Source organism: Cavia porcellus, unplaced genomic scaffold (genome assembly GCF_034190915.1).
Source record: "Cavia porcellus strain 051 isolate PalLab524CR breed Dunkin Hartley unplaced genomic scaffold, mCavPor4.1 scaffold_26, whole genome shotgun sequence".
In the NCBI taxonomy this organism is placed as follows: domain Eukaryota; kingdom Metazoa; phylum Chordata; class Mammalia; order Rodentia; family Caviidae; genus Cavia; species Cavia porcellus.
In genome coordinates, this window is record NW_026947509.1 from 3,715,378 (window position 1) to 3,739,398 (window position 24,021).

The 24,021-nt window shown below is 38.3% G+C and overlaps 1 protein-coding gene and 1 pseudogene across 1 annotated transcript in view; one reads left to right on the plus strand and one right to left on the minus strand.

Moving 5' to 3' along the window:
- Positions 1-24,021, minus strand: part of Dnah14 (dynein axonemal heavy chain 14) — a 345,721-nt gene that overhangs the window by 219,675 nt on the left and 102,025 nt on the right. The window contains exons 26-27 of the mRNA XM_063237535.1: positions 4,531-4,618; positions 767-1,020 (exon numbers count right to left, since the gene is read on the minus strand). Of these exons, the coding sequence (XP_063093605.1) occupies positions 767-1,020; positions 4,531-4,618 (342 nt within the window). The remainder of the gene's footprint in view (positions 1-766; positions 1,021-4,530; positions 4,619-24,021) is intronic.
- LOC111756467 (coiled-coil domain-containing protein 152-like) lies at positions 10,262-20,464 on the plus strand (annotated as a pseudogene).

Consider the following 24,021-nt stretch of genomic DNA (forward strand, 5'->3'; position numbering starts at 1 on the left):
ACCCAACCCAGAAATGCTAAGGGGTGCAGATGCAGCTTCACCTTTGTTTGCTTTGCTTTCTCTTTTTATGATACCGTGTAGTCATTTGTACATCTTCATTATATACCCCTTTAAACCTGATCTTGGACAAGAGGTCATATTACAAAGAAATCTTTAAAAGTAAGTAAATTTTCAAGATAAAATTTGAAACAAATTTTTAAAAAATTTTAAGCTACCACTTTGTTAGTCTTAGATGAGAAAATATAAAACTATAAGCAAAAAAAAAAAAAAAAACCCAGAGAAAATGTTCAAAAGAATCTTATGCTAAATCCCCTTTTCTCGCCAAACATAATGGTTCTCTTTATCTGTACTTTCATATTTGACTACTTGACACTAGGTGGGAAGAAGGGAGTTTCTGGGTTGGGGAGTTAGCTGGAAATGTTCCAGGATTTGGTTCTCCAACCTGGTCTATCCCAGAACTGCAGCACAAGGGGAAAAAATATTCATGAAGCAGAATTCTCATTTCCCCTGAAAATTGTTCCCAGTGGTACAAGAAAAGTTCCAACTGCAGAGGCGCATAATTAGGAGAGAAAGCAGAAAAATGAAGACAGAGACAGTAGAAAAAAGGAAGAAGAAAGCATAAGAAAATAGTGCACCAGTTGATGCAATTAGCTTAGAATCTCAAAAAATTCCTGAAAATTTAAATTTGAGTTTGACACAGTTTGAAGTAGAGAATCAATTTACCTGAAGATGTGGTTTTGAGTAGTTATAGCTTAGGTCTACCTACCTTGTCCACTCAAAATCCTCTGCATTGAAGATGTTTTTAAGTAGTAAATCTGTCACAATATCTCTGCAGTGGACATAAAGGGTAAGCAAGGCACCAAGGACAGTTTTTGTCCGAGAGTTATTAGTATTCAGCACAACCAGCTCTGCAGCTGCTTCTAGATGACCGAGCAGAGTGGTGTGAACTTTTCCTAGCTCCTCTCTCGAATGAGAACTCACAAAACTTTTGATACAATCATTGTAAAACATGATCTGGCTCTGAAAAAAAAGTGATGAGAACAATATTTTATATATATTATATATACTTATCAATAAACATTAGTTGAAAAATACATTTTGTTTTAAACTAAAATATTTTCATGAAGTATATGTGATATAACTAGACCTTGTCTATAATTATATTTTTCGGAAAATTATGATTTTGATCTACCTTTGATCCACCTTCTCACATTCACCCTTCCCATATATACCAGAGCTGTGTTAAAAGGGCAATTGAATAAAGGTCATATTGACTGGAAGTTAAAGGAGGACAAGAAATCTGGAAAACTTGCAGGGTTTTGGCCTGTCAGTTGAGTGAACTGTGGTTCCAGTGCCTCCCTAAGATAAGACTTATTAGAGGTAGAGTAGGATGTAGAAGAGAGGACATCATAAATTCATTTGGGGATATACTGAATTTGGAGTTATAAGGTTATGCATACGGGTGTAATTAGCATAGATGTAGTATCATAATGAGATTTTTCCAGAGCAAGGTAAGAGGATATAGGATTGAAACCAAGTGTAGCAGTCAGTGTTCTTGACAACATGCCACAGAAACTGATGCTGATTTCTTAAAAGGATATTGCGGTCTCATAATCAGCAGAGCAAGAAAGCTGGAAACTGAGCCTTGGAAATGGGCAGATGCGGGAGTGGGACAAGGCAGCAGGAGCTGTAGTCAGGGCATCACAGTAGAGTCTGTATTGCTGTTCTTCAGACTCTGATGGCAGATTTACAGCCTCAAGTGAGAATGCTCATTGTAAAAGTGACTGTGAACCACATTTTTAAAATTTTTCATTTGTTTATTCATAGCAGAGTTACTAATGACCATATCCTGAATAAATTCATATAGAAATTATCTTAGTGGCCAGTGTATACAAACATCTTTCTGTCTCCAGTCCCTCAAAGATGTCTTTTTATTTCCATTCACAGACAGCTCCCATTCCTGTAACATATGCATAAATACGGAAGAATCATAAATTGCTCCTTAAGTTGTGCTCAGAGTTGAACCTACTTTCTAGTCTCCATTGCAAGACCCTGTTGCTGTGGTTCTATACCTATCACAGGAGCCCTAAGTAAAATCTTTTTACTAGGCTTAGAAAGTATCTTTGAGTAATTTTTTCTGTAAACCAATAGCCAGATAAATGATTATTTTGTTGCTGGTGATGGTGGATATTGTTGTTTGCAGTGCTGGGAATCAAACTCACAAGTGCTAACACTGAGCTACATCCCTAGCTCAAATGGTTATTATTTAAAGCCCTTAAGTTTTGGAATAATTGGTTATGCTTCAATAAGTAATACACATCTTTATTGTTAAAAAGCAGTGAGGAGTTGGGCATGGTGGCACATGCCTACAATTCAGGTACTCTAGGAGGCTGAGACAAGAGGATCACATCATCAAATCCAGCCTCAACAATTTTCTTGAGACTGGGTCTCACTATGTAGTTCAGGCCAACCTTGAACTTACTGCATAGCCCAGACTGGTCTCAAACTCATAGCGATCCTCCTGCCTCAGCCAAGTGCTAGGATTACTGGCATGCACTACTACGTCCAGCTGGCTTCAGCAATTTAATAAGATCCTGTCTCAAAAAACTTTTTTTAAAAGGAACTTTTTGTATTTTGGAGGATATCATTACTGGTTGTGAGAGTCTTAGTCTAGAGGTGGTTTGTGGGTTCTTCTGTCCTAAGCATAGTCAAGACAAGCGCAAAAGGTAGCAAAGTTTTGTTAAAGGCAGGAAAGAAACAGGCTCTGCAGAGTCAAGTAAAAGTAGAAAAAGATATATGCCCCACAGCATTTGGGTGGGCCCTTGAATTTCTGTTAAACCAGAGAAATGTGATCAACTCCTTATACTCTTATCAACTTTGTAAGGAACAGTTTAAACAAATCCTTCAGCTTGAGATCCGAGATTCATCCAGTCATGGGAACATATAAAGAGACCAAGGAGATTTGACAGCATAACTTGTGTCTACAGTCCCCCATATTTTAACAAAGACTTGAAAATTGTAGTGGGTCAAGGCAAAGTAAAAAGATATGAAGTTATTTTCACAGGAATAGAGAATTACAAGTAAAAATACTTCATAATAATAGGTTGTGGCAGTATGATTTCTATTTTCATTACTGTAGAAAGGCAATGTCTCCAAGGTTGACACTGACGCTCATAAATTTACAGTTTAAAATAGTTTTCAGATCTGTTTAGAATCTTTGAAGTTATGACTGCTCTTCTTTTTAATGAACACTTAAGTTTTAAAGAAAATCAGGTGAAAGAATCCTTTGTTAGCCAAGTGTGGTGGCACAGGCCTTTAATCCCAGCACTGGGAAGGTTGGGGCAGGAGGAGCACCATGAGCTTGAGGCTAACCTGGGCTACATAATGAATTAAATTATGTATCTTGCATAGCAAGACCCTGTCTAAAAACGAAAACAACAACAATAAATAATCCTTTTGTTCTCTGTTGGCTTCCATGGCAACTCCGAAGTTTTTTTCTTCCTAGCCACTTTTTAAAATCCTCTTCATGAGTTCTCCTCTTCAGTTGCCTAGCTCTTAATTGTTGGTGCTTCTTGGGGACTTTCGTTATCTTTCTTTTCTAGTTTTATACACTCTTCTTGGAAACATTTCATCACTCCTCTCTTTAACATCTCAAAAAATAAATCCCACCAATTTTGGTTTCTTGACCTCAAACTCCTTTCATTTCCTTTCTCCTTTGAGTTCCAGAAAAGCAATAATTAGCACTAGCAAATATATATTTATTGAGCAGAATAATGGATTCTTAAATGGTGTCCATGTCTTAGTTCCCAGAACCTGTGAATATGCTGCCTTACATGGAAAAAAGGAACTTTACAGATATTAAATTAAAATTCTTGATATGCAAGGGTCATTCTGCATTGCCTGAGTAGCCCCAGTGTGATCATATTTGTATTAGCTTTCTCCTTATTGAGACACAATACCTGACACCCACAATTTAAAGGCGCAGTTTCAGCTTATGGTTTGGGGGATTCAGCCTATGGTTATCTAGCTCTAAGGCAGAAGCATCATGATGCAAGGAGATGGTAGAGGGGTTCTGTCAGCCAGGAAGCAGAGATCAAAGAGAGGAGCCAGGAGGAGAGATTTACCGTGCAAAGGAATGCCCCCATGACATACCTCTGCCAAATAGGCCCTGCCTTTTAATGGCACATTAAACTATGAACTCATCAGTGGATAGTGCTCTCATAAGCAAATCATCTTCAAAAAATCATATCTCTGAATATATGATAGTTTAGGGGCCATTTTAGATCTAAATCAGAACATACAACTTTAAGATTGGAGAATTTTTTCCACCTTTGGGAAGAGAGAGCTGTGACTACAGAAGAATGATCCAGAGAGGTACAGTATTGCTAACTTTGAAGATACAGGAAGAGGCCAAGGCCAAATCAAGTTAGAAAAGGCTAGGAAATGGACTTTCCACAAGAGCCTTCAGGAAGAAACACAGCCCAAATCTGCACACCATGAAATGTATATATTAAAATGGCATTGACTTACCACTGTGAGTACCACTTGTCCTGGGTGAGACACCACCCATAAGGGAAAAATCTGGTACTTCCAGCCTTCAATCCCTTGAATCATAAATCTATAAACAAAAATATTATATTACTCATAGCTAGTCATTAATTGGGACCATTTAATGATCAAGTATGACAAGGCCATGGGGGTTTTTACTTTCATATCTCTCATTGTTTTCTAATTTAGGCATATGTATCGTGCCAGATAGATTTGCCAAGGGTCTGGTCCTTACATATTGTACATTCTTTAAACTGCTCTTCAGTGTTATCTATATTTTTATGATGATGCCATTGAGTTTCAGGGATGGTGAAAGTATATTAAAGTAGAGGACACATTGGCTTTGAATTGCAAATACTATCAATGGAAAGATAAGTACTTGAAATACTTTCTGCAAAATTAAATAATGGGCTAAAATTGCCAGGTGAATGTTAATGATAATGTCCTGCATTTAGTTTAAAAACAGTTACAATGGAGAGGACAGAATTTATGCAAAATATTGAGACAGGTTTATTTAAGATTAAAATTCATATATGTCAGTGGTATTTATTTGGATATTATTTTGGCATTTTTCTTCACAGAAAAAATTTAAGTTTCTTTATAGTTGAGTTGATAAATCTTTTGATTTAAATTTGTTTGATATATTGTACAGATCCTCAACACTGAATTTTATTATTTTTTCTAATGTTGAAATGGTCTTGTTTTTACATATTAAATTCATTTAGAATTCATTTGAATATTTAAGATGAAGTATTGATTCTTTCAAATTTTATTGATTGTAAATAGTATCTATTATTACTTTTTATTTACGATTTCTGTTGAAGTTTTTCTAACAACGTATTTTTATATAATTTTTTGTATCTATATACATGAGTCCCACATCTGTGGATTCAACCAATTACAGATTGAAAATATTAGTGGAGAGAATGAAGTAAAGGAAGTTGATCCTGGCATTGTTTCCTTAGTACTGGAACCAGAAGCACAGTGACAGGTCACAGGTGGTTTGCAGTCTCCAAGAGAGAGGGAAAGGAATCTTCATGCACTAAATGACAAGCTGCTTGCATGCCCTGTACATAAGTGTGTGCCACAGGCCAGCTGCAATCACTGCAGGCAGGCTGTTGGATTTAGAAACCAACATTTGCTTATAGAAGAGGGGCCCACCAATTCAAATATGAGCTGTCAGAAATTTGTACCATGGAAAAAAGCACAAGTACCTACCAGGAAAGACTAAAATAAAGAAGCAATATCAGCAAATATGTATGTATCTCAATTTTAACCCTCTTCCTCTGAGGCACTCTTTAAGGTTTTATGTTAAGTACAGTTCCTCTTTACTTACCTTTGTCTTATGAAGAGATAGTTTTGGTAATATTTTGGGGATCCAGAATTCAACAAATTAAATTTGAACTTGGCTTACAGTAAACTCTGTTGTCAGCCAAACTAACATTCAAGTATGAGGGAAAAATAAAAGTGTAAAAAAGTGTGTGCCACCATGGATACATCCTGAAAAACATGACTTAAAGATGCACACAGCATATGAAAATAAAATTTAAGACCAGGAACCTATGAAACAAATAGTAACAAAAACAGAACTTAAAAAAATTTAGATAATTACCGATCCATAAAAGAAAACAAACAGAAATCTAGAATAAAATAGAAAACAATTTCAATATGGAGATGGTGGTGGGAAGGAATTATTAAGTGAAAAATGCTACTTGAAGACAAATTGCAGATATTAACAATTATATAGGCTTCAATAAAAATGTTTCACTGGGTGTTTAAATTTTAATAGTACTCACTAGAAAAACTGTGTGTTTATATCTGGCACAATTATGACAAAAGACAAAGAATCTAGCATCAAGAAGTGAAAAAAGTCACACCAAAGTCAATTTATTATAAAACATACATTATGGTGGCAGGAATGAGTATTAAAGTGTTTAGTAAGTGCTAAAAGACAGCAGGTTAATACATCAGCAGGTTCCTTGGAGTCAGCAAAGGGACTGTGGGTGGAGACTAAGGCAAGATGAAGGAAAGCAGATGGTGACGCACAGGGGTTAGTGTGGGGAAGCCCAAAGGGGCAAGGACTGACAGCAGCATTCCTGGACCCTGCCCCCCAGGGAAGGGGCACACACGGAGCTGAAGCTTTAGGTAAGGAAGGCAGATCCTAGTCCACTCTAAGAAGGTGCAGGGGAGTTGAACATTTGCCTTAGAGCCAACTGGAAAGCAGAGGACAAAGAAATCTAGGTCATAAAATCGCCAGACATGAGCATCCTGAATACATGCAGGACAGAAAAAGGCAAAGAAGGAACTTCTGAGCAAGCAAAGACAGTACTGACAGAAACACCTTATATTTTTACAAAACTAATACAGAAACATACATAACACAGACATGTTAAACAAAACATCATGACACAAATGTTTGTGATAAAAGAAATAGGCACGATAATAGCACTTGAGCATTCAATGCTTAGCATTTAACATAAAAACTGGCACAAAACTGATGACACTGATTAAATGTGCAGTATACTAACAAGATTTATGTGTGCCACATAGCATGAAAATATGACAGGTGTTAAAATAGAGAAATAGGGAGATACAAAAGTTAAGAATTGTTTAATAGGTTTTTAAGAAATAAACCAAGTGGAGCAAAAATGAATAAGAAAGTCAAGTGAAGTTCAACATAAGGAATTTACAAATGCACCTCATGATACCCATAAATTACAGGCTAAACTAGATTTGATTTTTCTCAATGGGTTCATAAAAACTTTTGCTGCAAATAAATACATATCCTTCCCTTATAAAAACCACACAGAGAAGCAGACATGAGCCAAATGGCAGCAGAGGAGGCTGCAATTGCCCCTGTCCCACATATTCACCAAACAGACCGTGCACAACAGGTAGAAGTGGAGAAAACATCCACACAAAGTGAAGAGTGGGGACCCAGATTCCCAGTTCTAGCACAGCATCTTTTAATCAGGAGCGAATCTTGAGTTTCCAGCTTCTTCCTGAGGACAGAAAGGTCTGTGCAAGTCGTATAGCATTTCACCTTTTCTGGACTTACGCAGGGGTTTGCCCTTGAATTACTTTGAAGCAGCTGGGACTCAGCATTGGAGAGTTTCCGTGAAGCATAAATAGAAATTGGGTGGGTTTTTTCTAAAATAAAAATTATTCTACAATATTACTTAACAGCAAAATCTACTTTTTGTTATTAAGTTTACTGATACAATTTAGATATACCAAAGTATGCTGTGCACCACAGGGAACTTGTACCTATACACGATGTATCTTAGTTGCTGATTTCCCCCTCCTCTCCTTTCCCTTCCACCTTTCTGCCCCTCCTTATTTACAAAGCTTTGTTTCCATTTATCTTTTTCTCACTTTTTCTTTCCCTTTCCTCCCCTCTCCCCCAGTTCCCCTTTCCTTTTGAACAACTTTTTCCTATTTCACAATATCTGTTATACATTTTGGTTCTAATTTACACAGGTGGTTTTGACCAGGTGGAGCATTCCCAGGGCTGTCGCCACCACCGGGATCAGTTCAGCTTCCACCTGTCCCTTCGTGATTTTCCAACAGCTTCTTATGGTTCTAAGTAGCCAGCATCTGAGAACCACATCGTTGGCCTGAAAGAGAATGAGATCACTCTTCATGCTCTCTTCTCTGGCTGGCTACCCTGGAAACTTCAGGGCTACAAAGTCTCTGTGAAGGAGTCTGGAAAACCTCTAAAACTCTTAATAGGAGGGTGATTACTCCTGGAACTACTTTCTCTGGCTTGCTTCAATAGTAAACAAATCTGCAGACTTCCCCTGGAGGAACTTTGTGGGTGCACTGAACACCCCAACTTTTACAGCCTTTACTTGAAGGAATGGCTCCTAAGTCACTTGGTTCTCAGTGTTGATAGAACTCTAAATTCCTAGGTATCCCTACACAGACAACAAAGGTGACTTTTAAACATGTACCCTTTTGTACAATAATTGAACTAAAAATTCAATAAAGAACTTAACATCAGACTAGATGTTGTGTAGCAGAAAGGAAATAGAAACTTGAAGACAGATCATTGTAAGTCATTCAATCAGAGGATCAAAATGAAAGTAAGTGAAGATATGCTACAGAACTTTCACAACAGCATAAGTGGAATAATCTATGCCTTATTGATACACCAAAAGGAGAACAGAGAAGAGAAGGCAAAAGTATATTACCCCTTCAAAAAACACAGCCAAAAATTTCCCAGGTGGTGGAAAGGAAACAGAAATCCCAACCCACGAAGTTCACTGAACACCAGATAAAATGAATTCAAGCAAATCCACAACAAAATATATTCTAAGCCAACTGTCAAAAACTAAAGGCACAAAGAAAATTTTGAAGGCAGCAAAGAAGTGACTTGTTACATAAAAGAGTACTATTATAAATCAATGGATTTGTCAGCAGGCCAAAAAGTAAGATGCTGTATTTTAAAAGCTAAAAACAAAAAATAATACCTGCCAACTAAGAATATTATGCCTATCATTTATGTACTCCAAAAATGAATGTAACGTAAAATCTCAGACAACCAAAAAGGAATCCATCTGCACTAGACCTTTATGCTAAGAAGGGCTCTCCAAGATGAGAGAAAAGGACAGAAATCATTAATATAAGAAATGATAATATAAAACTTACTGGTAAAAATAAGTGCATGGTCAAAGTCAAAATACACTCATGCTATGTAAATAAATAATTATGACAGTTAAAAAATTATTAAAAACTATAGTTACAATAATTTGCTCTGATATTCAAATTATAGAAAGATGGTGATAGTGCAACATAATATGTGAGTACAGAATTACAGAGAGTAAAAGTGTAAAATTATTTTATGCAATGAGATTTTAATCCTATTATGGGTAAAGATATCGTGGGTATGTCTGTGGTTATCACAAAGTCATAGCCTATAGTAGACATATAGAAGATAAAAGGATCAAAAGCATATTATCACAGAGAAGTATCACAACCCAAAGGAAGACAGCAAGAAAGGAAGAAAGGAACAGAACATTTACAAAACAACCAGACAAAGGTTTTCAAATGGCAATAAGTTTTTACCTACCAATGATAGGTATGGATGGATTACATTGCCTGACAAGAGACACAGAAAGGCTGAATTGACTTCTTAAAAAACCCACCCAGTGTCACATCATCATTGAGCATACACATAGATACTATAAAATGAGACAAAATGTTCCTGATACAATGATAAAAGAGTCAATTAAGCAGAGGCTATAACAGTTAGGAATATTTGTGTGTTCAATGTTGGAGCACCTAGATATATAAAGTTAATACTATTCTGAAGGAAGAGCAAGACTGTATGCAGTAATAGAGGGGGACTCCAGTTCCCCAGTTTCAACAATGGCTACATTATTTAACAAGTCAGTAAGGGACACTGGAGCTGAACTATGTTTTAGGCCAAATAGAAGTGTACATAACATTCTAAGAGCAACAGAATACACATTCTTCTCAAGTACATATAAACATATTGGTTTAATTTTTGCTACTAGTATGCAACAGCATAAGCAACTAACTTTATAAAAAAGAGTTTCGTTGACTTTACAGTTTTAAAGGACAGAAGCTCAAATACCATAGTACTGGCTCTCATAGAGTAATCATAGAGTGCAAGGAGCCATGTGGGAGAAAGAGATTGTATTTTGAAATTGAGGTAGGAGAGACCTTCAGGAACCACAGTAGTTCAGGCATGGGTCAAAGCAGTGAAGGACGTACAAAAAAGATTAGCAGTGTGAATATTGACAAGCTTATAAAGGTTTTATCACAAATAGAAAAGAAAATGATAAAAACCAATGGAAAGAATAACATATTGGAGATTCAGTTGGAAAAGATTGTTTATTAAAAGTAATCCAAATGAAGCCTCATTTTAAAAAGTGAAATGAAAATCAGAGAGAAGGGGCATAGATAGAAACAAGCAGACTTTATCAAGATATACAGAAAAAAGTTGAATTAAATGAAGAAAAGCACAAAGATCTAATGAAAAAGGAGATAGAAATTTCAGAGTTAAATGCAAAGGTAGTAACTCAAGAAGAAGAAAAGCAAAATGAAATAACCTACAGCTGGAGTTTGACGCCAAACTAGCAAGGGTTCAGACTAAATCAAAACCCTATGCAGATGCCATTTCCACAGAGTATCTACAGAAGGAAGCTTCAATATCTTCAAGAAGAAAAAGCAAGGAAATTGCAATTCTTCGTAATACCATTCATGATTTGGAGCAGTGCTTTTCCATTGGCAAAGATTCTCAGCTTAACGGGGCTGGGAATTTAGCTCAGAGGCATAAGCACCTGCCTTGCAAGCAGGCGGTCATGAGTTTGATCCCCGGTTTAAAAAAAAAAGAGATTCTCAACTTAAGCATAGACAATTTTGAGTATAACAGTAAGTTATAATTTACTTCTTTCACTAATTATTATTTTTTAAGAGCAAATGAAAAATTCTCTTCCATTTTCAACACAAGCCTAAATAATAAAGAAAGACAGCCAGAGAGACAGAGGGGGGGGGGAGAGAAGGAGGGAGGGAGGGAGAGAGAGAGGGGGAAAGAGAGAGAGAGAGAGAGAGAGAGAGAGAGAGAGAGAGAATCACATCTTGAAACAGGAAGCCAGAGAAATTTGACAATCAGGCCTATGCTTGTAGTAACTTGCTCTCACAAGGCTCAGGGGTCAAATGGGAGCTACTTTGATACTTTCTGAGGGCAGCTTCCCCAATGTCAAGGGCATTTCAGTAGGCCCTACCTCCTTTTTCTTTTCTTACTGTTTTATCTTTTCTATTCTTTTTCTTTCCTTTTGTTTAGGTAGGTCCTCACTGAATTGCTCAGAAGGGCCGAACTCTGAATCCTCCTGAACCCTCTCAAGCAGCAGGATAGTGGGTGTATGCCACCATACCTGGCTAGGGCCCATCATTTCAAGTCTTAGTCACCTCTCACACTGATACACAGGGGAGGCAGCTTTTAATCCATAAACCTTTGAGAGACATACTTAAATTATATTCAATCCATAGCAACACAATAGGCAATAGACTAAGTCTGGCAAAGTTTAAGAAAATTGAAATTAATTTAAATACCTCTTCCAACTACAATGGCATGAAATTAGCTATCAATAAAAGAAGAAATCTTGGAAAATTTGCAATTAGGTAGAAAGTGAACTATCTCCTCCTGAACAATCAGTACACCCTTGGAGAAATTTTAAAAAGAAACAAAAATGGAACAAAACATACCAAACTCATGGAATGCAGTCAAATCAGTTTTAAGAGGAAAGCTTATATAAATAAATGTCTATATCAAAAAAGAAGTATTGGAGTCTGGGAAGAGGCAGAACAGTAAGCAGCAGAGTATACAGCCTCTCTGAGAGAAACAGCCCAGATGCTAGAATATAGCATTCTAGAGAAGACAAGAAGAAAAGAGGTGAGTCCCTTAGACCCAAGAAGAAACTAAAGTGAGAATTGAAGCCCACAGAGAGAATAAAAAAACTTAAACATAAGGCGGTAGCTCGTGGCAGAACCAGTCTCACTGTGCGAGAAGCACTGTGCACAGTCACAGTGAAGCTGGTGGCTGGCAAGCTCGAAGGCCTCAGTAGAAAGATGCAATGGTGGAGGGGAGCAGCAGACCAGAGAACTGCACTGGCTTGCGGTGAGTGCAGGGGACTCAGTCCTTCCATAGGAGTGGATGACTGGCCAGGCACATTTTGGAGTTGGGCAGGGTAAGCCCAGAACCAAAACTGCAGCTGGCTTCATTCAACCACTCCTAGAGCAGAGCAGACTGGTGAAAATTGCTTGGACTGAGCCCTACCCCTTTGCACAGTCAAATAGCCACCACAGAGGTTTCCCTAAAGCTATCCCTAACCAACTCTGTTCACCCAGTGCACACTAATGAGGTGAAGACTTGTGGTTAACCAGTTGGAAGGGAAGTTCCAGCCTGCCCCACCCTGCTTATGCTCCAGTAAACATCAGCCAACTGGGAAAAAGCAGCAAACAGCAGAAATCCCTAGTCAACATGCTTCAGAGTAATTATAACCAATACAGGAAGTGCCAGGGACCCTGCTACCTACTAGTCTGGAAGAAACTAGGAACATAACAAGAGGAAGAAGCAAAAGGCAGTCTCTGGTCTCCAACCGAAGCAGTACTGGTCGAAGAGATGTAAACACAGAACGGATCAGGAGGCACATACCGGCAGTCTCTGAAGTAATGGCAACTAAAATAAAGAAACAACTTCATGAAGCTATAAAAGAACTTAGAACAGAAATATTATTACAAGTAAAAGAAGATACAAGAAACATAATAAAAGAATTGCTAAGCACCTCTAAAGAAGACACAGATATAGAAAAAGGAGGGAAACCTTCAATGAAGAATATTTTAAAAATTTAGAATACATGAAACAGATTCAAAGAGATTACCAGGAAAAACTTCATTGAAATCTGGCATAAGATCATCGCTCCCAGTGGCTAAGTGCCTTCCCAGCTTCCAGACACACTGGACTAGGCTCAGCAGGTCTCACGGGTATAACTGGGCCATGCCCAGTGACTTTCTTTCAACCTGGGGAGCTGAGGGCACACCAAGTGAGTTCCAGTGCACCGGCACAGTCCCAGGGAGAGTTTAAGACCATTGCTCCCAGTGGTTAAATGCATGCCCAGTTTCCAGACACACTAGCCTAGGCTCGGGATGTTTTGTGGGCCAACTAGACCAAGTCCAGTGACCTTCATTCAATCAGGGAAGATAAGGGCACACGAGGTAAGTTCCAGCACATCAGTGCTAGCCCTGGTAGAGCTTTGGACCATCACACACAGTGGTTAGGAACCCGCCCAGCTTCCGGGAACACATGGGAGATCCTGAGGGCGTGACTGGAACCAGCTCAGCAATCTCCATTCAGTCCCAGGGGCCGAAGGCATAGCAGGTGATTTCCAACATGCCCAGGAAAACTCTGGAACATCACTTGAAACACAGAAATATAGGAAAATGAAAAGACCAAAGACCAAAATGCAATCTCAAACCTCCAGCCCATCCCAAGAAAGCCTAGGAGTCATGTACATAGAAGCAAATATAAGCCATACACCTGAAATACCTGAAATAATAGCAACTGAAATAAAGAAGCAACTTTAGGAAGCTATAAAGAAATTCAAATTAGAAATAATCTCCCAGGTAAAAGAAGAAATGATAAAAATAATGAAAGAAATGCTAAACATATCTAATGAAGACACAGTTAAAAAAATTACAGGAGCAATGCAAAAAGATGGAATCCCTTGAAAAAGAATATAAGAAACGAACAGAATACATGAAAAAGATGCAAAGAGATATACAGGAAATCAAAAATTCCATTGAAAATTGTCAAAACCGCCTCAGTAAAAGTGAAGATAAAATTTCCAACATCAAACACCAGATTGCAGCTAGTGAACAGGAAAAGAAAGACTTCTTAAAAATAACAAGGAATCAGTAAATAACAATTCAATAGCTGCAAGATGATGCAAACAAAAACAACATAAGATTGATAGGGATCAATGAAAAAGAAGGGGACAACGCAAATTATATCAAGAGGCTATTTACAGAAGTAATAGCTGAAAATTTCCCAAACATGAGAATGGAAACTGACATAAAGATTAGTGAAGCATATAGAACTCCAAATAGCCATAACCAAAATAAAACTACACCCAGACATATAAAATCACCATCCCAGAAATCCAATGTAAGAATAGAATATTAAAAGTGGTTAGAGACAAAAGACAGATCACCTATAAAGGAAAACCTATCAGAATCACAGCAGACTTCATAACACCAACAATGAAGTCAAGAAGAGCATGGAGCAAAATACTTTAGATCCTAAAGGAAAATGACATCCAACCTAGACTGATGTACCCTGAAAAACTGTCCTTCAAAATGGACGGAGAAATAAGATACTTCCATGACAAAGAACAGCTGAACAACTTCATGATCGCAAAACCAAACCTGCAAAGAATACTGAAAGACATTCTAGATACACATAGGAAAAAACCACTAAGCAAGGCAGACAATTAAACAGAATGAAAACTTTATCGGGTAGATCACCCTTTTTGACTACTAAGATAAGTTTATGATCATAATTTCATAATGTATTGCTACTTGTAAGGAAATATCCAAAAGTTCTCAAATTCATGCAATTAGGAATGAAAAAGGAGAAATAACTACAGACTCTGGAAATACAGAAGATCATCAACACCTATTTTGAAAATCTCTACTCTTATAGGTTTGATAACACAGAAGAAATGGACAGATTCCTAGAAACATGTAACTACCAAAGCTGGGTGAAGAAGATGTAAAACTGCTGAATAATCCAATTTCTATTAATGAAGTTGAAAATGTAATTAAGTCCTTATCTGGAAAGAAGAGCCCAGGCCCAGACAGATTCACTGCAGAGTTCTACAAGAAATACAAAGACTTAATGCTGACACTCCTCAAACTCTTCAATGAAATTGAAAAGAAAGCAATTCTTCCTCAGTCATTCCTGGAAGCAAATATTACTCTAGTACCAAAACCTGAGAAAGACCCAACTAAAAAAGAGAGCTACAGGGCAATCTCCCTAATGAACATAGTTGCAAAAATCCTCAATAAAATATTGGCAAACAGGATGCAGCAAATCATCAAGAACATTATACATCACAACCAAGTGGGCTTCATCCCATGCATGCAGGGATGGTTCAACAAACGTAAATCAATAAATGTAATCCACCTTATAAATAGAGCCAAAAATAAGAATCACATGATTATTGCTACACAAAAAGCTTTTGAAACGGTCCAACACTCATTCATGATAAGAACCTTACAGAAAATTGTAATAGATGGTCTTTACCCCAATATGATAAAGGCCATCTATGACAAACCAACAGCCAGCATCATATTAAATGGCCAAAAACTGAAAGCCTCTACCCTAAAATCAGGAACAAGACAAGGATGTCCCTTATTACTGCTCCGATTCAACATAGTACTGGAAATACTAGCCAGAGCAATTAGACAAGAGAGAGAAATAAAAGGAGTAAAAGTAGGAAAAGAAGAAGTTAATTATCATTATTTGCAGATGATATGATATTCTACATAGGAGACCTCCAAAACTCCATTGAAAGACTCCTAGAAATAACAAATTCAGCAATGTAGATGACAAAGTCAATACTCAAAAATCAATAGCATTCCTATACACTAACAACGAAATCACTGAGAGAAAAATAAAAGAAGCCACATCCTTCAAAATTACATCCAAAAAAAAAAGAAATACTTAGAAATTAATCTCATGAAAGAAGTAAAAGATCTATATAGGGAAAAGTATAATACCCTGAACAAAGAAATCGAACTGGACCTCAGAAAATGGAAAGAGATCCCTTGTTCATGGATAGAAAGAATAAATATTGTGAAAATGGCTATTCTTCCAAAACTGTTATACAGATTCAGTTCAATCCCAATGAAAATACCATCAGCATACTTAATAGACCTAGAGAGATCACTCCTAGAATTTACCTGAAATCAGAAGAGACCTATAATAGCAAAGGCAAATACTGAGCAGCAAAGGCAAGGCAGGAGGCATCACAATACCAGGCTTGAAGTTATACTACAAAGCAACAGTAATAAAATCAACATGGTACTGGAATCAGAACAGAGCAGAGGATCAATGGAATAGATTAGAAGATACAACCACAACTACAAACACACTCAACCACCTTATCTTTGATAAAGGGGCCAAACATCTTCCCTGGAAGAATGACAGTCTCTGTAATAAATGGTGCTGGAAAAACTGACTCTCCATATGTTGAAATCTAAAGCTAGACCCATGTCTATCACCGTGTACTAAACTAAAATCTAAATGGATCAATGATCTGAATATTAAAACAGAAACACTAAATGTTGGAAGACAAATTAGGTAAAAATCTTGAAGACATAGGGGTAGGTAGAGAACTCTTGAACAGGAATCAAACCACACGGGAAATACTTCCCAGAATCAATAACTGGGTTCACATCTTATTAAAAAGTATCTTCATGTCAAAAGAAATCTCCAGCATAGTGAAAAGAAAACCCACAAACTGGGGAAAACTGTTAGTGAACTGTCCCTCAAACAAAGGACTTCTGTCTAAATCATATAAAGAATTTTTAAAAAATCAGACCCCCAAAATTCAAAGACTCAATCCAAAAATGGGCATCTGGGATGAATATACATTTCTCAGATGAAGAAATACAAATGGAAAATACATTTTAAAATGTTCCTTATCATTAGTCATTAGAGAAATGTAAATTAAAATAATACTGAGATTCCATCTCACTCCAGAAATAATGGCCAGGTTCAAGAAAACTACCAACAACAAATGCTGGAGAGGCTGTTGGGAAAAAGGAACTCTCCTGCACTGTTGGTGGGAGTGTAGACTGGTGCAACCACTGTGGAGGTCAGTCTGGAGATTCCTCAAAAAGCTGGGGTTAGAAATCCCATTTGACATATTCCAAGAAGAACTGAAAATCATACTACAGTGATATATGTGCACCCATGTTTATAGCAGCACAATTTGTAATCGCCAGATCTTGGAAACAACCTAAGTGTCCATCAACTGAAGAATGGATAAGAAGTTGTGGTATTTTTATACAATGGAGTACTACTCAGCTATAAAGAAGGATCACATTGAGATATTTATAAATAAATGGATGCAACTTGAGACCATACTCATAAGTGAAATAAATCAAACTCACATATATAAATACTGTATAGCTCCCTAGCATAAGAAATGGTAAGAGTACATAAGATTTTATGGTAATCATGATTCCCCATTTCATTGCTTTGAAACCTTATAATGTTTTCATTCATTAGTTGGAAAGGTTTTATTCTATTTTGTTTGATTTTATTATGTGTGATGGTATGAACAGCTATTTTGAAGAAAACAAGACATTATGGCAGCCATTGCTGATTTAATACCATCTTGCTTTGAAGTCCTACCATGCTTTTGTTCTTCTACTTTCATTGGTTCTATCATGTTGTGTCTTATTGGATATTAAGATGTGTGATAGTAGCCACTGTTCATTTTCTGTTATTTTGTTCTGAATACCCTGTAATACTTTCTCTTGAAAGGTTTTATACTATTTTGTTATGTTTGATACTATTGTATGTGAAGGTGTGCTCAAATATTTCAAAGAAAGAGACATTATGGTAGCTACTGTTACTGTCCCATTGTCTTGTTGGAAGTGCTTGTGTTGCTTACATTTTGCCATTCTGATCTGCTTTGTTATGTCCTCTTTTGTCTTAATCTCTTTAAAATAAACAAAAATCTTTCAGAGGAAAGAAACAAATCACCTATAGAGGAAGATCTATCAGAATCATGGCAGCTTCTTAACACAAACCATAAAATCGAGAAGAGCTTGGAATGAAGTATTCCAAGTCCTGAAAGAAAATAACCTCTAACCCAGATTGATACAAAACTATCTCTCAAAATTAATGGAGAAACAAGATGCTTCCACGAGAAAGAGGAACTGGGGGAGTGCATGACCATAAAACCAACCCTACAAAAAATACTGAAGGACATTCTAGAGAGACAAAAAAAGACCATGGTTTCAGAGCAGCAGCAGAGGGGGCTTACTGAATGGGGCAGACAGTGAATAGAGGGGGAAAAGTAGACAACCAACAGCAGAAAAATAGCATGGCAAAGATGAGGTAGACTTGAAGACAATAAGATTCAGTACGATATCCATTCTGGTTTGACTATTAGCTTCTTTTGAAGTCCTATAATGTCGCCAACGTTTTGTTTTTGTTGGTTTTGTTCTGTGTAGGGAGCGGCGCAACCGCCCCATTGCTGCCTCCCCGTCTCTCTCTCCTATGGGCATATAATGCACCTGCCTACATTAACCATAATCCCTCCTGCTTACGTCACATAACCGGACATGATGATGACCTATCAAAAACCACGCCATAGCCTCTTCCTGTCCCACCAACCTGCCCTTGGCCTATAAAGGATGTGACCACTTCCTGAATAAATGAGGCTTGATCAGATTCTCTTGACTTGCTTCAATCTCTCTTTGTCTCCCCCTTATTCTATTCATCCCTGTTCCCCCTCCCCATGGTACACCCCACGGATTGATCTGTGGGCTGGATCAAGTGGCGCCCAGTGTGGGGGTTCCTGGCATGGGGGAGTCAACGAGGGAGCCATTCGAGAACACCGGCTAAAAGTAGAAACAAATTGAATCAAGGAACGAGGCTAAAAGTGAAAGCACATTAAATCAAGGACTGAGGCCTGCGCGGACGACCGCCCAGCATGCCGCCCGAGTCACGGTGAGTGAACAGCAACCCCATCCCCTTTCCTGGACATGGGTCAAGCATTGAGTGAACATAAATTGTTCATGGGAGGCCTTAGCAAGGGTTAGAACAAAAGAATTGTTGCAGTATTTTCAATTTATCCATAAAGTTTGCCCTTGGTTCCCCCTAGAGGTTCTATAGATACCAAGAGGTGGAAAAGAGTAAGAGATGCTCTAAAAGATTATTATAGGGTTTTCAGTCCAGAAAAGGTTCTGGTGACCATCTTTGTATACTGGAATTTAATCTCTGAGCTGCTTGCCCAGCAGCATGCAGATCCTCAGACTGAAGAGACAGTCGCACAAGGCCCTCCAAGCTACACAGCCTTATAGTGCTCCTAAGACAGCGCCTGCCTCTGGCAAGCCTCATGGTGCTCTTAAAATGGTGCCTGCGTCCAGCAGCCGACCCTTAGCGGTTCGCGTAGCCAGGCTGTCCCCTACAGGGGGATTAACTCAAAATTGGGAATGCAAAACTAAACCCCAAATTATACCCAAACTAAATAACCAACCAGGGCCTTGCCCACAGGAGTGTAAGTCATATCAGATAGAGATGCATAGCCCCTGTTATGATGCTGTATAAGAATGTACTGGTGGGAGCTGGAGATTTAGCTCAGCGGCATAAGCACCTGCCTTGCAAGCACATAGTCATGAGTTCAATCCCTGGTACCAGTAAAAATACAAAAAAAAAAAAAAAAAAAAAAAAAAGAAAGAAAGAAAGAATGTACTGGCTTAGATAATGCCACTTATTTTACAGCCATACTTACAAAAATAAAAATGGCAGCAGCCGGAGGCGATTGGGGCCTCAACCCCTCTGTATCGGAAAGCCCCATATACACCCAAGCCTCCTGCAAAGGCAAAATCAACAAGCCAGTCTGTTGGTATAAGAGGGCTCCAATCCATGTCTTAGATGGGGGAGGGCCTCAAGATAAAATGAGAGAACTTTATGTTGAGAAAAAACTAAAAGAAATAGAAGATAGTCTATTCCCAAAGATCATTTACCATCCGTTAGCTCTCCCCAAATCACGGGGTATGGATTTAGACCCACAAACTTATGATATCCTTTCAGCCACTCACCATGTACTTAACCTCACTAACCCTGCTTTAGCGCAAGACTGCTGGTTGTGCATGGCCTTTAGGCACTACTATGCCCTTAGCCATCCCCTTCAGTTCAACAATTGACTCCTCTTGTGATCCATATAATTTTACCTGTAGACCTTCCCAATCATTTCTAGTTCAGCCATTAATAACCCCCAACATACCCATGACCTGCCTACAGGGCTCCCTCCAAAATGATTCTACCCTTATAGGTATGGGCCATCTCCTGTCCACCACCTGTGTTCAATTTGTCGCTCATACAGGCCCCCTGTGCCCCCCAACAGGATACATTTTTGTCTGCATTAATAATAGGGCCTATACCTATATTCCAGCCAATTAGACAGGTACATGCATAACTGCTTCCCTCCTTCCCGACACAGATATTGTCTCAGGTGACCAACCTGTCCCGATACCAACACTTGATTACATTGCTGGCCACCAAAAACGAGCGGTAACACTGATCCTGCTTTTGGTGGGAATGGGCATCACTGGCACTGTAGCCACGGGTACTGCTGGCCTTAGATAAATATGCTGACCTGTCCAACCAGTTGTCTAAAGATGTTCAAGCCTTATCCTTTATGATAAAAACTCTCCAAAACCAATTAGACTCACTGGCAGAGGTCGTTTTACAAAACAGACGAGGGCTAGACCTGCTCATGGCAGAGCAGGGAGGAATCTGTCTTGCCTTACAGGAAAAATGTTGCTTCTATGTCAATCAGTCTGGTGTTGTGTGAGGCAAGCTCCAAAAAGTAGAACAGCTTCAACAGCGACGACAACAAATGGCTGTTAACCCCTTCTCCTCGATGTGGGGGGGACTTTTCCCTTACCTAGCACCCCTTTGGGTCCCCTAGCTGCCTTGTTGCTTCTCCTCTCTGTGGGTCCTTGTATTTTTCAGAGGATTATGATACTCATTAATAATCGGATAGACGCGTTTATGGCAAAGCCCATTCAGGTACATTATCACCAGCTGGAGATGACAGATCAACAAACCTACTGGGAAGGAATTCCCACGAGTGGCCCATATGATGATGGGGCCTAACTGCCCTGAGGCAATGGACAGGCAGCCAGAGACGGGCAACTAGGACAAACATGTTACTCCATTGGCCACCTAAGACAGGCACAGGACCAACTGCTGTCCTGCACGCCCATGACGGACCGGCCTGGTTGGGTTCATATAATGAGGTTCCTTGACCTAAGACAAGCGCTGTCCTCACAGGGCCTGCCATACTCCTGATTAAATAATATAGAAAGGGAGGAGATATAGGGAGCGGTGCGACCGCCCCATTGCTGCCTCCCCGTCTCTCTCTCCTATGGGCATATGATGCACCTGCCTACATTAACCATAATCCTCTCCTGCTTACGTCACATACCCGGACATGATGATAACCTATCAAAAACCACCCCGTAGCCTCTTCCTATCCCACCAACCCGCTCTTGGCCTATAAAGGATGCGACCACTTCCTGAATAAACGAGGCTTGATCAGATTCTCTCAACTTGCTTCAATCTCTGTCTCCCCCCCCATTCTATTCATCCCTGTTCCCCCTCCAGGTACACCCCACAGATTGATCCACAGGCCAGATCAGTTCTGTACTGTTGTGTTCAATTTTATTATGCCTGATGATATGGGTAATTCTTTTGAAGATAACAAGAGGCATTATGGTAACCATTGTTGATCACCTTGTATTTTTTAAAGATATGTACTATGTCCATCCTTTTTTTCAACTGACTCTATTTTGTTTTGTCTCATTTGGTTTTATTCTCTTTAAAGTAAAAAAAAAGAAGTATTTCACATGAAATATTCCAGAAGTATTCTCAAGAAATGAAAGAGCAAACCAAGCCTCAAGTCCATAAAAGGAAAAACACAATCAAGATTAGAACATAAATAAATGAATTAGAGAGTAGAAAGGCAACAAAAAAGATCCACAGAACTACTGTTGATTCTTTGTAAGATAGCCAACAAACCTTTAGCCAGACTAAGATAAAGCTCAAATAAATAAAATCATATAAAGAAGATATACTGATATCAGAGAATACAAAAGATTCTAAGAGACTACAGTGAATCAGTATTTGTCAAATTGGATAATCTAGGAAGAAATGAATAATTATTCTTTACAAGGTCTTCTGTTGTACAAGCTCATCCTGAAATCACTGGCTCAAGTAATCTTTCTGCCTCAGCATCCTGAATAGTTGGCAAGGGCCACCATGCATAACTGGACAAATTCTTATGCACATATAAACTATGAAGACTGAATCAATATGAAACAGAAAATCTGAATATACCAATTATAAGAGATTGAGTCAATAATAACAAAAACTGTACGTTCAAAGAAAAACCTAGGATCAGATGGTTTCACTGCCAAATTCTATAAAATATTTAAATAACAGCTACTCATCTTTATCAAGCTATTTCAAAATGCTAAGGAAGAAAGAATACTTCCAAATTCATTTTATGAGGTCACCATTACCCTGATATCAAAGCTAGGCAAGGACACTGTGGAAAAGAAAATTATAGTCTAGTTTCTCTGTTATGGCTTGTATTGAGATGTCCCCCAAAAGCCTTATGTGCTCATACGTGGGGCTTTTCAGACCTGACTGGATCTAGCACATGTGATCCTGGGAATACAGGTGTGTGGTGCTGAATCAGTCCAACTGATTGGAACTAGCATAGTTCTGGGTGGCACCATCCAAAAGGCTAATAGCCTGGATGGAATAAAATGGAAAGGCATGCTGGCTACTTCTGTTTCTGCTGCTGCTGCTGCTTACTGCTGTCTGCATCCCCTCTCATGGACTGTTTCTTCTCTGTTACGCCATTCTGCCATGATCCACTGCCTTACAGCCAGCCAGCTATTGGCTGAAAGCTCTATAAACTGTGAGCTAAAATAAACTTTTCCTCCTTTAACTTTGGGTGCTGGGTATTTTGTCTCAGCAACGAGAATAATAACTGAGATAATCTCTGTTGAATATAAATACAGAATTCTTTAACACAATACTAGCAAACCAAATTTAACAGTGTATTAAAGGGATTATTCTCTACAATCAAGTATGGTTTATCCCAGGAGTATAAGGGTAGCTCAACACACACAAATAATAAACGAGATGCATCATATTAACAAAACATAAGACAAAAACCACATGATAGTTTCAATAAATGAAGAAAAATTATGTAACAACATTCAACATCATTTTAGTAAAAAACTTGGACAGAGAGAGAATATCCTCTAACACAATATAGGCTGTCCACAAAAATCTCCTGGTTAACATCAGACTCAACAGTGAAAAGTTGAAATATATTCCTCTCAAATCAGGGACATGCTGAGAATTCCCATTCTCATCCCCTTAATTCCACATAGCATTGGAAAGTCTAGCCAGAGCAATTAGACAAATAATAAAAGACATCAAAATAGGGAAGAGGTGAAATTGTATGTTTGCTGATGGCATGAATTATATAGAGAAAACTTTAAAAATTCCACCCAAACAATTTTACAAATGATTAATAAATTCAGTAAAGTTGCAGGATACACCCTATTAAGTAAATCAGTATGAAGGTTCCTCAAAAAATTAAAATCAGAATTAAATGTGATTCAACTATCCCACTACTAAGTCCAATGCCAAAATAATTGAAATCAGTATGGGGAAGAGAGAGCTGCACTCCACTGTTCACTGCAGCATTATTCACAGTAACCGAAATCTGGAAGGAATGGAGGAGCAGAAGTAAAACATGGGGTTCACCATACCACTACTAAGAAGCAACAACACAGACAGAACTGGAGGACAATATGCTAAGTGGAATAAAGTAGCATAGAAAGACAAATAATGCATGATCTCACATGTAGGGACAAGAGAGTTGACATGGTAGAGTAGAGAGGTGGTCACCAGAGGTTTGGCATGGGGAGACACGGCAGAGATGGGATGAGGAAGGAGCAGTGTTGGCCAAGAGTATTAAGTTTTTAGTTGAACAGGAGGAAGAAGTTTTAGTGATGCTTTGTGTGGTGGTTATAATTCATAGTGTAGTATAGATTTGAAAATTGAGTAAATTTTAAATATTCTCACCACAAAATAACAACTATATTATGAAATGATGA